Source organism: Triturus cristatus, chromosome 6, assembly GCF_964204655.1.
Source record: "Triturus cristatus chromosome 6, aTriCri1.1, whole genome shotgun sequence".
Lineage (NCBI taxonomy): Eukaryota > Metazoa > Chordata > Amphibia > Caudata > Salamandridae > Triturus > Triturus cristatus.
This window is the reverse complement of record NC_140589.1, coordinates 1005239893-1005255793: the sequence shown is the minus strand read 5'-3', so window position 1 is coordinate 1005255793 and position 15901 is coordinate 1005239893. Positions and strand designations below refer to the sequence as shown.

General features: G+C 44.6%; 1 protein-coding gene across 2 annotated transcripts in view; it reads right to left on the bottom strand.

The window, feature by feature from the left end:
* The window catches only part of SYNE1 (spectrin repeat containing nuclear envelope protein 1), a 1959630-nt gene that overhangs the window by 94654 nt on the left and 1849075 nt on the right, over nucleotides 1-15901 (bottom strand). For both annotated transcript variants that reach the window (XM_085611789.1, XM_085611790.1), the window contains 2 exons: nucleotides 2823-2960; nucleotides 1547-1738 (listed from right to left, as the gene is read on the bottom strand). In XM_085611789.1, coding sequence (XP_085467915.1) covers nucleotides 1547-1738; nucleotides 2823-2960 — 330 coding nt within the window. The remainder of the gene's footprint in view (nucleotides 1-1546; nucleotides 1739-2822; nucleotides 2961-15901) is intronic.

Genomic DNA, 15901 nt, shown 5'->3' with positions numbered 1-15901 from the left:
TCCTCCAAACTGACACAATTACATGATATAATAATACATGTTGTCATATCTTGCAACCTTTGTGCAGTGTATTTTGATTGAATTTCATATCTGACATCATATAATACATTTACATCTGTAAGCTGTATGTGAAGATAAAATGTCCTCCCTTGGCTAGCCATTCTAAATGGGTTACTAGAATGGGCAAATTAAGAGTATAAATATCTGGAGAACACCTGTGGAACATACTTCTTATACAGCTACACATTAATTCACCTTATTCTCTTTATAGTAGACCTGTAGAGCTGTGTGGCGCAACTAAACTCTAAGCAGGGTTTTCATTAAAGGAGAACAAACAATATTATACAACATGAGCAAATGCAATGCATTGACACACGATGCATAATCCCAGAAAGAAGTTTGATTTCTGCAAAGTTGGTAAACCCAAAGTACAAGAAACCTTACCATTGGGACGACGAAGTTCATGGCCACAAAAAGCTTGCACTTTACAAGCATTATTTATTTAGTGACATAGGTATCCAGACCTGTTCATTGCCTGCTAACGCCAAGGTCTGATGATGACTGAGATAACTTTCATCTTTCCAATTACATGTAGAAGGGAATACCATCGATCTTGACATGTCCCCTAGTTCTTTCATCACAGCTACGATCAGATTTTTGCCCATTCCAATGGCTCACTGTTCTAAAGCGCTTATGTGACAAAATGTTCAAGCAAAGTATATATGTATTAAAGTCAGACAACCAAATATGCTGCTTGATTGTCTACCCAAACCATCGATCTTTCATACATAACTCTTACAAAGCACATCTACTAAAACTGACGCTCAAACAAGGAAAAAACAACACAACTTAATTCCTAATTCACCCAGGTAGCCTCTTTTTTTTTAAAACAAGCACATACTTTAAAACACTGACACAAATATCCTTCATACATAAATAACCTGACCAACACTGAGTCTTAAATCAAGCATAACTTCATCACCAATGACCACCCTGTTTCAACAACGATGGCTCTTTGAACCAGTAGTGACACTTTCCATGGGTGGTGATAGTTTCTTCTCCACAACAGCTACAAAACTCAGAAGCTTCAGCACAAGATAGTAAAACCTCAGCACTTTTTAAGGTTAAGAAAGCGCTATAGATTTTGCTGGTCACATAGCTTTCTCTTACCCACTCCGTTCTTCGGGGTTACTGCAACCATAAGCAAATCAGGTGATTCATTTTAATTTCCTAAAACAATTTGCCGCACATACACTCCTAACTAGTGCTATTCATCACCGACCTCTACCACTTTGCATTCAGTGCTTTCTTTTGCATCACAATCTCAATCAAATGGACTGGAAAATACTTAGGTCTTTCTAGAGATGAGGAGTCTGTATCTCCATTTCTTCTGTCCATATATGTGTCCACCTATAATTGATATTTGTATCAATCCATGAATCTACTGACATAAAATCTGTCTCAAGACATGTTCAGTGCATCTGTGATATAGGAATTATTTTATCTTCTCATGCAGAACAACAAACATATTTGGAAATAAGCCTACCGGAAGCCTTAACAGCTTCTTGTAGTAGCGGTCCACTCGACCAAAGACTTCAAAACAGTAACGTCGTAGCTCATCCAATTCTTCCTCAATGACAGCGGCATCCATAGGTTCACTCTTCTCAATCAGCTGCTCTCCCTGCAGAATGATCTGCTCAATCTTATTGTTATTCAGAGATATCTCCTGCTGGAAGGCCTAAAATGTAGAGTATGATGAAAATTAAAATAGGCATCAATTAGGTAAGCCATTACACAGGGTGTCATGTTAACAATGAATCAACTGATTGATTAAAGATCTCTAAATGTTTGTGTTTGAACATATTGCAGAAAAAATATTGTGTGACATAAACACTGTGTTGAAATAATTGTGTAACAGAATATCGAAGGAAGGAATATTTGTTTGGGGTATATAACATTGTTTTAAAGAATATAGTTGTATGTAACACAGTTTACTTGAATATAGTTGTTAAAAATATTGTTTGTTTAATAATTTAATGTATGTTACTTAGTATATTAATTCATATGTGTTAGTATAGTTCATTTTTTAAAATACAGTTTGTAATCTTAAATCTGTAATTGTTTTTTAATTTACTTAGAAATATATTTGGTAGCAGGTTGGCAGGGGTGATAAGGTGGGAAGGGAATTAAATTATAATCGGTTATAAAAAATATTTAATTGATTAGTAATTATGTAAAGTATTTAAATTTCGATTTAATTTATTTAAGTTTATTTGATCTTATATGCTTACATGTATGTTATTAATTAATGTTTAAGTAGCGAGTAGTTCGTTTTTTGTGTGAACAGGTTAGGAAGTTAATTACTTTATAATTCATTTAATTTATGTTATTTTTATTCTTAAAATAAATTAAAGAATTATTTGATCATTTACTTAGTAATTAAATTCATTGTTATCTTGTTTATTTGTGTCATATTAAAAAAGTATATTTTAATTGTAACAATTTTACCGACATCGTAATTAGGCCCAAAGCTAGGGAGCAAAGGAGTGCTTTACATTATCGTGGTTGGAAAGACAATAAAAGATGGTTTACATCAAGTGGGCATTTACACATCTGAGTTACACATTTACATTATAGTTCACACATTTCAAATTGCATTAACAATTTTAGGCATAGGAAAATTAAGTGAATAGCCCGGTATTACATAATTTGAGCCAAGTGCTGAAATCGATATCAGAGCTTAGGATCCAGGTTCTAAAGTCAAGAGCTCAGTCACAAGACCACATCTTGTCCACTATATTATGCAAACATGTTACTCATACCCTGAGCTGCTTTATTTTGGCCTGAACATCACATTCCGAAAAGTGTTCGATATTTGTCAACTGGAGATCCATCTCTGTAAGCCAGACTAGAATACTATCACGAGCAGTCTCAAACTCTTCCCGCTGTCCAATGAAGTGCTGAAAAAGGAGAAAACAAAACAATAATATCATCAAATAGATCTTTTTTAATTCACAGTGGACATTCAGTTGTTGCATCCTGATTCCACCTATTTGTTCCTCCAGAAACAAGTCTCATAATGCAAAAGACAATATATGATATTATAACAAAATTAAAAGTACAGCGTTTCCATTAGGAATCTCTTTCTATATTATAGCATTGGGCACTGCTTAATGGAGGCCATGCCAAATTTTCTCATACATTTAGCCATCCATAATTAATGTATAGGTATCCTAAACTGCACCTGATCTCATTAGTTCACTCAATGTAGATCTGTAGACTTTTAATCTTCATCCTAAACATAAGGAACATACGAAAGAGGGGAACAACACAGGAAGCATTCAAACAGGCTGCAGTTTATGAACTGAATGGTCTGACAAGATGACTACTAAAATGACCATCTTTGAAGTAAATTCAAATAACAGGAAACAAATAGTTTCTTACTGGTTGACATAGTTTTATAGCTTAAATAATTTTGCTGGATTCCCTTGCTGTGCATTATTCGGCCATCTAGAGGTTGGGTTTGAAATTCTTCTAAAAAAACTTTAATCGTTCCACTGTTTTTAGGTCTCGCCTGACACAGCGTATGCGCTGGTCTGGCGAGACTTTTTGTGAGGGCTTAATAAAATGCTACCATGGCTGGCCTAGAGCTTGAGTGCATGTGCGCGGGCCGTGCTTGATCGCGATCACTTTCACTTTCGCGGCCGCTTTGATGTTCTCTGTGAGCCAATGCTTGTTATACATTGCCTTGTGTGGGTTTCCCTTCCTCTTATGTGTTTGTTCCTCCTCTGGTGCATAGCCTCTTTAGTTGTATCCTTGCATTGCTCACGTTTTGGAAATCAACTTTCCTGTTTTTATTCACTCCATAAGAGTGCATGTATTTTTATCAGCTAACTCCCTCGTGTACTTATTTCCTCTTCCTCTGCAACATGCTTGGTTGCTCTCTCTCATCCGTGTGCCTCTCCCATGCTTCCTTCATGTTGAGCTCACCCATATGTGCTTCTGCCACCCGCAATGTATGTTTTCTTGCATGTGTGCTTATTTCTTGAGTGCTGCTTTCCAACTCCCCACTCTCTTCCCGTAGATACCCTCTCCCAGCCGCCGCTGCTTCCCACTTCCCACTCCAGTTGCTGTGCCCTAGTTTATTTTGCTGCTATGCCCTAATATACCCACCAGTCTAACAATTTTTTGCTGCAATGCTTTGCATTACATGTTCACCAAATGCCCTTGTGCTCATTCAGTTGTTATTAAAATGTTTCCATATTACATTTATTTTGCCAGTCTCTCGCTGCATTAGACTCTTTCTCTGTGCCCCCGTACTTATTTCTGGGCCTTCCATTTCCCTTAATATGACATAAAATGTCAGAAATTCCTTTACATTCCCAGATTGACACTGGCAGGGATATATGAAGCCTCATTTGCCCTTGTATTTCCTCTTACACTTGGCTAGCCACACTTGATGAACGAAGCACATATTGCCAGTCGGTTTCTGCATTTACATGCTTGTTTCATATCGCCCATTAATCTTCATGAATTTATGTGGGCTATTTCTGTTTCATTAAGTACAATGTTCTACTTTTAAGTAAGATGATGAAGTTATGAGTTGGGCCTGAGAATTTAAAAAGCAATGCTAGAGTATATCATTTGATGCAGAGATGGTGTGTACAACATTGGCAGCTTTTTGAATTTAGCATTTCCGCCCAATCACCCTTTGAGATACTAGTTGTATATGCACATAATAAAACAAGCATTGGCATAGCCAATAGGCCTCGCTTTTGGGACCTTATAAGTATTTAGTTATGCAGCACAATATCCTTGGTGCAACAACATCAACTGTTGCATGGCTAAGCACTTATAAGGTCCCAAAGGCGAGACCTATTGGCTATGCCAATGCTTGTTGTTTTTTGTTGTTGGTAAGTGTTGATGGAAGTCCATTTGGTGTTCTTTTGTGAGGCCGTCATGCTTCCTCCGAAAACTCCCACCTTTGGTTGCCATCTTCAGATTCTTTTTTCTATTGCTTCCTCCTCTCATCTTCCTTGGCGGCGGAGGATGGGATCGTGTGTGAATCCCGAAAAATCTTCAAGTTGCAAAACTACACCGACAGGCAAGAAACTATATACTTTGCAGCATGAATCTTTTCGGGATTCAAATGCTGTGCATAGATTTTGTAGCTGTTGGTTACTATAGTGGTGGTTGGGTTGAAGATGTGCATTGATTTGTTGTAAGACTTTTTTTTCCATCTTGAGCTTCCTCTGTTCATTTGAATATCTACACACTAGTGCTTTGTGAACGTGTACACAGATAACCATGTTGCTGCCATACAAATGTATTGCAGTGGCGTGTCTTCTAAAAAGGCAATGGTTGGTCCCTGTTTCCTTGTCTAATGCACCCCTGGAGTGTTTTGTAATGTCTCTCCTGCATTCTTGTGGCACAACTGAATAGTTTGAGCTATCCATCTTGCAATTGTGTACTTAGAAACTGGCCTTCCTAGAAAATTATTTGCAAATGACACAAAGAGCTGTTTTGTTATCCTGTCAGCCTTAGTTTTTTCGATGTAATACATTACTTGCATGTCTAGCGTCCAGAGTGAGTAATGTCCTCCCTACATACATTTTAGATTTTTGAAAGAAACTTGGTATCTGTATACTTGTTTAATGTGGAACTGTGGGATAACCATTGGTGTGAATTGCGGGTCAGTTCTCATGACAACTCTGTCCTTGTGAACTTGAAAATAAGGTTCCTGTAAGGTGAGTGCTTGTAATTCACCAACTCTGCGCAGTGATGTTATGGCCACTAAAAAGGCAGTCTTTAGTGTGAGCATCCGTAATGTTGCCTTGTGTAACGGTTCAAATGGTGCCTTCATCAATTGTGTGAGCACAATATTTAGATTCCATGTGGGTGCTGGTTCCTTTTTGGAGGTGGGAATCTCTTTGCTCCTTATAGGAACCGCTTAATAACTGGTGACGTGAAAAAACTTCTTTCAATGTGACCCCTTGTGTACACCACTATTACTGCTAAGTGAACCTTTAAGGATGCATAAGTCAGTTTACAGTGTATAGGATGTGTTAAGTACTTCAGTACTGTCTTATATATAGTCTCATTTCTTAATAATCCTTCCTTAAGGTACTAGAGTGAATATCATTTCCATTTAGCTATATAACTCTTTCATGTTCTTGGTCTTCTTGTTTCTCTTAAGACCGCCACTGTATTTTCAGGTAACTTTAGGTGTCCAAATTCTAAATCTTTGAGGAGCCATGCTGCCAGACTTAAAGTCTCTGTTTCCGGGTAAAGCAACCTTCATTCTTGCATTGATAAAAAACCTTGTCTGTATGGTAATTTGTGAATTTTCCCCAGAGATAGTTCTATTAGTTCTGAGACCCATGTTTGTCTCACCCACTGTGGTGCAATTAGTATTAGAGTCATGCTGCTGATTCTGCATTTGCAGATCACACTGTGAAGTAGTGGTATCGGGGGAAAAGAGTACACAAATTTCCCTAACCAATCTATCCATAGTGCATTCCCCATGGGCTGGTGGCAATATTGTCTGAAGGGGCAGCGTTGGTATTTTGCGTTCTAAGGTGTTGCAAACAGATCTATCTCTGGTGTTCCCCATTTTTGGAAGATCTTCGTGAGTACTGACGGATTCAGTTCCCATTCATGAGACCATGACGCTTGTCTGTTCTATCTCTGTGCTTAGACGTTGTCCTTCTCTGGTAGGTGGACGCTAAGATCTCAATTTTCCTTTGAATAGCCCAATTCCACATTTCTTGTGCGAATATTGGCAGCGGTAGAGACTGAGTTCCAACCTGCTTGTTTAGGTAGAACATGATGGTTGTATTGTCTGTTTGTATCAGTATTGTCTTTCCCAATAGCTCTGCTTGAAAGACTTTTAAGGCTAGGAATACTGCTTTCAGTTCCAGGGTTTTGATGTGTTGTACCGTATCCTGGTCTTTCCAGACTCCCCTTATTTTGAGATTGTTCATGTGTGCTCCCCATCCCAACTGTGATGCGTTTGTTGATATGGTTACATTTGGAGTTTTTCCTTATGTTATATTTGACCTGTTCCACCATGCTGTCTCCTCCTATATCCTTTGCATCACAACCACTAGATCTTCTCAACTCTCCATTGCCTATGAACACAGAACTTGTAGCCATTCCTGAAATGGTCTTATGTGAAATCGTATGTTTGGAATTAAAGAGATGCAGGAAGCCATCATTCCTAGTAGCTTCCCCACCTTCCTCACTGTCAGAGCTTGCCTAGCTGTGTTTCCTTCAACAGAGCTACTGTTCTCTTCTCATTTCGATGTCTTGGATTTTTTGGGGTTCGAAGGATCCAAGGGTACTCTTGTCTCTGTGTGTGGCAGTGTTCGCCAAGTGCTTTGATATCGAGGCTCCCTTCGAGTTCTTAGAGCATGTTTTTGGGCCTCTCCTAACTTTTTGGAGGACAATGGTTCTCTTACCTCTCTAGAAGTTTTCTTGCCCCCTTGTGCTCCGATGTCAATGAACTGGATGTAATTCTCTGCCTCGCCTTCTGGTTCTTCTGTGATGTTCCCCACCTCATCACTTGGGAGGCCCAGGTCTCGTAGAGACGTAGGTATATGTTGTCCCTGCTTGTTGTAGTTGGCTCTTCTCTGTCTCTCTCTCACCCTCAGAGTCTTCGGGGTGAACGCAGAGCATGCATTGCAGTCCTCATTTCAGTGGTCTACTGGCAGACAGAGGTTGCAGACTGGATGTTGGTCCTTCTGTGCAATCTTGTGATGGCAATTTTTACACAAATGGAATGGTGTTTTTTCCATCGCCACTCACAGGAAGCCCCCTGCACACGCATTCTCCATGCTCACTTCATCGCTAAACTTCTTCAGTACCTTCTTCTGATGTTTCCTTCTCACATGTTGACTTTTGATATTTTTGTTTTGATTTTTCGAGGAATTTTGTCTCCCAATTGTTGGAGCTCCTTCAGCATACATCCATATCCAATGGTGGAAAAAAAGAATCTGAAGATGGAGACCAAAGGTGGGAGGTTCCAGAGTAAACACAACGATGACACAAGGGGACAGCAAATTGAGGTCAGTCAACACCTACTAACAACAAAAAACAAAAAGAGTAGAAGGACAAACATTTTTTAGGAGAATTCTGGGCCCACCACTAAATGGCAGAATAATGCAGAGCATGTGAATCAAGAAAAGATTCACGCTGCAAAACTAGAGTTTTCAATAAATGCTTTGGCAAATATCACATGCCTATCCATACTGAAATTAGGTAACTTTTCCCCGACCAGTTGTATCTTTTGATGAAGAAGTGTATCAAAATGCAATTTGGCAACATGACCGATCAGAATGAGCTAATAGATGGTGAATAAACTTCACATGTATTCTCAGTACACTACCCATCTGAGCAATACATGAAAAGGTTGTATCAAAAGAGCAAATGGAAAAAGGATCTTCTTTCACAGAACCTTCTCTTACAGGTTATGACGTGACTGTGGTTGGTGGCTTTAATCATATTTCGGGAGGTACTAGCCTTTTTAAATGCACCCATTGGGGAATGCTGCTTAATTGCCTTCTCGCCTAAAGGGCAGCCCAGTCCCCATTTTTGGAGTTCTTGTTCCAGCTTCACGTGTGAGGCATGTGTGAATGATGCATGCACAAATGTTTTGCTTGTGCTCAACGTGGGCAGTGGATGCTCATATGGGACACTATAAGCAAGGCTCCACCAGATCCATTAAAATGTAATTGTCTGCCTGTTTCTTTGTCCAGGGCACCATCCCCAAATCAGGAGTTGTCTGTCAAATTCAGTGAGGAATTCCAGTGTGGGGTGAAATCCCCACCTTTCGTTAGTGGGTAGAGGTGGCTCAGTTGAACTGAAACAGGCCACTTTTTCTGTGTTTCTGGCTGCCACCTTGCAACATAAGCTCTCTGGGTGCATCAGTCAGTTTCCAATATACATCCTGCCTCTGACCTATTCATAGTGGCCTGACCTGTGACCTGTGAAAACAAGACAAAGGGTCCAGACTCACTTCCCTAACAGAAGGAAGCCTTCAGAGTTTGAAAACAGCAAATTATTTGGTTTGCCCAGTTCAGATCTGTGCCTCCAAAGGGCAATAAATAGTAGCCCCTTTGAGGCAGAAATGTGAATTTACTCAGCGTGTTGAGGATACTGCACTCCAAAGTAGAGATATAACCTTTGTTTTGTCTTCTTCAGAGTTGTAAATTCGCCTTGGGCTCTAAAGAATCCTTGACAATGTGACTAAGTGGAAGGAGGGGGCTGACCTGTCCAAAGAGGAGGTGGGCCGTGATTGATAGGAAGATCTACAAAAAGCCCACCAAGCTGAAGATCTGTGTGTTAATACCTGTGTTGGGCCTGCATTGTCCCTAGACCATTAGGATACCTCTGTCTTACCTAAAAAGCACTTGAAGAACATTGTACGGATGGTGTAGGGGATAACCTCATACTCCAGCACCTGCAATTGTTTTCTGTTGGCAGCTAATAACTCTGATTAAGGAATGTTATCACTCGTTCTTTTGGCCTGTATGGCTCTAGAGTTACTGTGTATTGAATCCATGGTTGTACGTTGAGCTTGGGGTTGGCTCCATGGGTGTAGACAGTCTAGACTTTAGCCAACCCTTTCTGAGATGAGGCCTCTAAAGACTTGCCCTCACAGTGAATGGTATACTATATTCTGCCCTATTTTAAAAACTTATAGATCAATTGGGTCTTTAGCAAGTGTAAAAAGACTGTGTCCCCACCTTGTGATATCAGATCTCTGGTAACCACTCAAAAGAACAGGACTGCGAGAAAAATGCCACCTCAAAATGTACTATTTGGTTTTACTTGAGTGAGTATACTGTTCACACACTATTACTAGCTTTACATTAGAAATCACAGGTTTTTGAACTCTCAAAAGACCATACTTCTTTGATTAGTCCAATGGCAGTATACACACAAGACACTTTGACTATCTCTTTTAATGCCGCAAGCACAAACAATAGAAAACTGGCTGCTACGCACAAACATGACTTCAACAGCAGACAAAAATTTGGGCCATATCTTTGGAAAATTATTAACAGTGGTTATACACAGGACAATTTAAATTAGGGCATGATTTAGAGTTCGCCTGACAGGTTATTCGGTCACAAATGTGTCAGATATCCTGCCTCCTTTACTACAAATACATTATATCCTAAAGCATTTGTAATAAGGCAGGCAGGATATCTGTCACGTTAGTGATGGAGTACCCATTCACCAAACTCTAAATCAGGCCCTTATTCTAAACAAGTATAGCTTATACTCCAACACATCAGTACAGTTTATGGCCTTGATTACGAGTGCCTCGTTAAATTGAGACACCCGGGCCAATCACGGCTTGCACATGTGTCAAAATTATGAGTTTGGCAGATTTTACAGTCAGACTTTACCCCTGATAAATTCCACCTGGTCAAGTCAGCTAAAATTTACCATTTCAAAAAGGCCTGACAAATACTGGGACATACATACTATGGTGAGTTAAGTATCAAAATCCACACCTGATACCCCATTTTATGAGAAAACTCAAAATTAACTAATATGATAAATAACAATCCACAAGGTATTGTTATTTATTGAAGGCAATTAATAATAAATGAATTATACAGTACTCGTAATAGAGGTCTGCGTAATATCGTTCTATCTATAAACACTGAAGAGTTGAACTCAGAGTAGCTTCACAATATATAGGTATCCCTACTACGGAATACTTCAAAATGCTGAACTTGTAGTGTTACAAGAATTTACAGCCTTTCCAATCAGGCTGCAATGGAGTGCACACAAGAAAAAAAAAAAAGGCAAGGCTAATGGAAAAGGCGAATGTGACGGTGGTTTCAATGGTTTTCAGCCTCCACTAAAGAGAAAACTCAAAGCTTATGCCATGTAGAACACTGTCTAGTGATGGATGTACGATTCAATCCAATGTATTAGATATTGAGGATTCATGTTCTTTTCCGTGTGTTCTTTTGGCCCTAAACACTAATGCTTTCGTTTTGACTGTATAATTGAAGCACAAGTTACTACTTGTGTAACGATATATCTGTAAGAGACATTAGTTAGTGATAGATTCCTTACCTTAGAATAATCCCCAGGCATCAGACTGGATCCGGAAACTTTTGCTAGCAGTACCCCTGTGCGTCAGTAGGTGGCGTCGTGCAGCTCCGCTTCTATCGCTGGCGTCGTAAGCGCCAAGATGACGTCACGGAGACTACTTAGGCACCACCCATGTGGCGCTGACGTCAGTTCTGTACATGATTTTCTGCGCCAGGAACGCAGAGCCATGCAAGAAACTGACCACTGGTGCCAAGAAAATAGGGCCCTGAAAGGGATGACCTTAACCCTTGAAATCAGGTCGCAGAACGGGGAGGATGGGTGGGGCGGTAAGGAATCTATCACTAACTAATGTCTCTTACAGATATATTGTTACACAAGTAGTAACTTGTGCATCTGAAAGAGACACGTTGGTGATAAATTCCGTACCTTAGAATAGATACCCCAGCAATACCAACCCCGGTGGTGGGTCTGCGATCAAGATTACACCAGAGAGAACAGAACGGCCAAAGAAGCCGTCTCTCCGGACTTGACTGTCAAGGCAGTAATGTTTGGTAAACATGTGCAGCGAGGCCCACGTAGCTGCCTGACAAATGTCCTGCAAGGGGACACCGCGTCCCAAGGCAGCAGTGGCTGCCGTTGCCCTGGTAGAATGGGCACGCAGCCCCACAGGAGGCTCCTTCTTAGCCAACGAGTAACAGGCCTTGATGCACAGAACGACCCACCGAGAGATGGTCCGTTTGTGCACAGTCCAACCTCTTTTGGCGCCCATGTAGCCAACAAAGAGCTGGTCATCTGTCGTGTGCGCTGCAGGTAGAACGTTGTGGGTCCAGACGGTGGAGCCTCTCTTCCTCTTTTGAAGGATGCGGAGGCGGAAAGAAGGTGGACAAAGTGATAGTATGCCCAATGTGAAAGGGCGTGACAACCTTTGGCAGAAAAGAATGACGGGTCCTTAAAACCACCTTGTCCGGATGAACAGAAAGGAAAGGAGGTGTGAAAGAAAGAGCCTGGAGCTCACTCACTCTTCTGGCAGAGGTGATAGCTACCAGGAAGGCTGTCTTGAGAGTGGGAAGACGCAAAGGACAGGTATGAAGGGGCTCGAAGGGAGCGCACATCAGATATGACAAGACAAGGTTTGAGTCCCATTGAGGCATTATGAATGGCACGGGAGGAAACGTATGCATTATGCCTTTGAGAAAACGGCTAAAAACCGGGGACTTAAAAAGAGAGGGCTGATCTGGAAGCCGTAAAAAGGCGGAGATGGCTGAAAGATAACCTTTGACAGTGCCCAGAGCAGAGCCCTGCTGGGCCAAAGACAGAAGGACCTCAGAAAGAGGGGCAGAAAGGGGATCCACAGCCTTAGCTGCGCACCATGCCACAAACGTGTTCCACCTGAAGGCGTATACCATCTTAGTGGAGGGACGCCTGGCTGCCAGAATGACATCACAGACTTCGGGAGGAAGATCGAAAGCTGTTAATTGTTGCCGCTCAATCTACACGCATGGAGGTGGAGACTGGACAGGTTCGGGTGGAGGACCGTCCCCTGCTGCTGCGACAGAAGATTCTCCCAAAGAGGCAGTCGGGTCGGTGGGTCGATCGCCATGCTGAGTAGCTCGGGAAACCAGTATCTTCGTGCCCAATCCAGAGCCACCAGGATGACTTGGACCCGGTCGCGCCAAATCTTCTTCAACACTCTGGGCAGAAGTGGGTGGTATAGGCGGAAAGGTGTACAATAGACCGCAACTCCACTCGCAACGAAAAGCGCCGCCGAGCGAGTACCGCCTTGGAAATTCCAATGCGCAGAACTGATGACATTGCGCGTTCTCTTTGGTGGCGAACAGATCTAACCAAGGCTCTCCCCACTGCTGAAAGAGACCTTGCACCACATCTGAGTTCAGATGGCATTCGTGATCCATCAAGCAACGGCGGCTGAGTTCGTCTGCCCTGGCGTTCAGAGAACCTGCCAGGTGTTAAAGCACCAACGTGATGCCTTGATGTTCAAGCCATGTCCAGAGGCGCAGAGCCTCCTGTCATAGGGTCCAGGACCCCACCCCGCCCTCTTTGTTGCAATAACACATGGCGGTGGTGTTGTCCGTGAATACCTGCACCACACTTCCCTGGACAGAGTGAAGGAATGCCTTCAGTGTAAGTCGGATCACCCAAAGCTCCAACAGATTGATATGGAGCCGGGACTCCGCAGGAGATCAGAGGCCTCTGATCTCCGCCTCTCCCAAGTGGCCACCCCATCCCAGGAGGGACGCATCCGTCACTACTGTGTGTTCCGGTTGGGGAAGGGAGATAGATCTGCCATTGACCCAATCACGATTCGTGAGCAACCACTGCAATTGCCGTGCAGTGCCCTCCGAGATCTGGACATGATCAGACAGGTTGCCCTGATGTTGCGCCCACTGGAACTTCAGGTCCCACTGCCGAGCCCGCATATGCCATCTGGCATGTGTCACCAGCAGGATGCAGGAGGCCATCAGGCCCCGAAGACAGAGGGTCATCCTGACTGAAAACCGGGACAGAGGCTGAAAGATCGGAATCATAGCCTGAATATCCCGGACTCGCTGCTCGGGAGGATAAACCAGAAACAGTGTCAAATACAGAACCGCTCCGATGAAGGGGAGCTTCTGAGAGGGACTCAGGTGCGACTTCGGCACGTTGATGGAGAACCCCAGCAAATGCAGTAGGTAGTCCGTAGTCTGAAGGTGGTTGACGACTGCCTGGGGCAAGCCCGCCTTAAACAACCAGTCATCGAGGTAAGGGAAGACTGACACCCCTGACCTGCGCAGATGAGCTGCGACCACCGCCATCACTTTCGTGAGCACCCGAGGGGCGCTGGTAAGGCCAAAGGGGAGTACGGCAAACTGAAAATGCTCCTGACCTACTGTGAACCGCAGGTAACGCCGGTGGGCCGGCAGGACAGGGATGTGAAAATATGCGTCCTGCAAGTCCAATGCTACCAGCCAGTCTCCAGGGTTGAGGGCAGCCATGACCTGAGCCAGAGACAGCATTTTGAACTTCTCCTTCCGGAGGAAGCGATTGACGTTCCGGAGGTCCAAGATGGGTCGCAGGCCCCCTTTGTCCTTCTTGGGGACCAGAGAGTAGTGGGAATAACAACCACTCCCTACTTCTGGCCCAGGAACGCACTCGAAGGCCCCCTTGGCCAAGAGGGCCGTGACTTCCTGCTGGAGAAGTAACAAGTGATCCCCTGACATGCGGTGGCACCTAGGTGGCATGGCTGGAGGGGAGGACTGAAAGGGAAGGGAGTAACCACTCAGGATGATGTGCAACACCCACTTCTCAGAGGTGATATCGTGCCAGTGGGGGAGGTGGTGGCGGATCCTGCCACCCACTGGCGTGGGATGCACCACAAAGCTCGGATTAGGAAGGTTGGAGGCAGAAGCAGCGGGGGCGGAAGTGGAGTGACCCCAACGCTGATTCCCAGACCCGCCCCTGCGGAAGCCGCGGCCGCGCTGAGGCTGGTTCTGCACAGGCTTGTTGAAGGAACGTGACTGGGCACCCCTGCCGTGGCCACGAAAGGAACGAAAACCAGGAGTGGCCGGGATGTTCGCAGAACGACCCAAGGACTTGGCCGTGGCTTGCAAGTCCCTAAAACGCTCCAGTGCACTGTCGGCCACATCGCCAAACAGGCGAGTGCCAGCAAAGGGCATGTCCATGAGCGAGCTCTGGACATCGAGCAAGAACCCGGTAGATCGCAACCAGGCGTGAGGACGCAGAGCCACAGTCGTAGAAATCGGCCTACCCAGGGAGTCCGCAGTGTCCAAACCACACCGAATGGCAAACTTAGCCGCATCTTTGCCCTCAGCAACAGCTTGGGACAGCACAGCGTGGATCTCCTCAGGACACTGAGGCAACACTTGTGCAACTGTATCCCAGACCGCGCGGGAATAGCAGCCTATAAGCAAGCGGTGTTCACTGACCTCAGCCCCAAGCTGGCCGAAGAGAACAATCTCATACCGAATTGCTCCAGCTTCTTAGAGTCCTTATCCGGCGGGGCTGTAGGAAAAGCACTCTATGACGTCGAGGCTTGGATGACCAGGCTCTCAGGCGTAGGATGAGTGGTCAGAAAAGCAGGGTCACCAGGCGCCGGCCGAAGACGCCTGGCGACATTCTTATCCACAGGGGCTCCTGTGGCTGGCCGTGACCAAATGCCCAACAAGATGTCAGTGAGGGCGTCGTTAAAGGGGAGCAGGGGCTCTGACGAAGTGGACGCCGTCTGGAGCACCTCAGTGAGGAGATTAGTTTTGAGGGCCACCATAGGAAGATCGTGGTTGAGGACCTCTGCTTCCCGACGGAGCACCATCGTGTAGGAGGCACCCTCCTCCATGGTAGGCGGGTGGAGGTTGCCGGCGTCCTCCAAGTCGTCCACCCAGTCCTGCTCGGAGTCACACTGACGGGCCAGAGGGTCCTCGGACCCCTCTCAGTTGTCCTCCACCTCTGTTGCATGGGGAACAGATCGCGGCGGCGGAGCCGGAGAAGGAATATACGGCATCGGAAACGGCACTGGGAACTGCGCCGGCTGGGGCTGACCCGACGCCGTGTCCCAATGCGGATCCGAGGTAGGAACAAAATGGTCCTGGAACCGGGGTAAGGGCAGGACATAAACCACCCACTGCGGCGCTGGAGGTGGAGCAGAGGGTGGCACTGGGGCCGGAGCCGGCAGCGCTGGACCTTGTGGCGCCGGGGCCGGAGACAACGGCGGAGGATCCTGTGGCGCCGAAGCTGGATCCGCCGGCGGCCCCACAGGATCCAGACATGGGACCGCGGGACCCGAAGGTGCACCGGCGGGAGCCCGAGACCT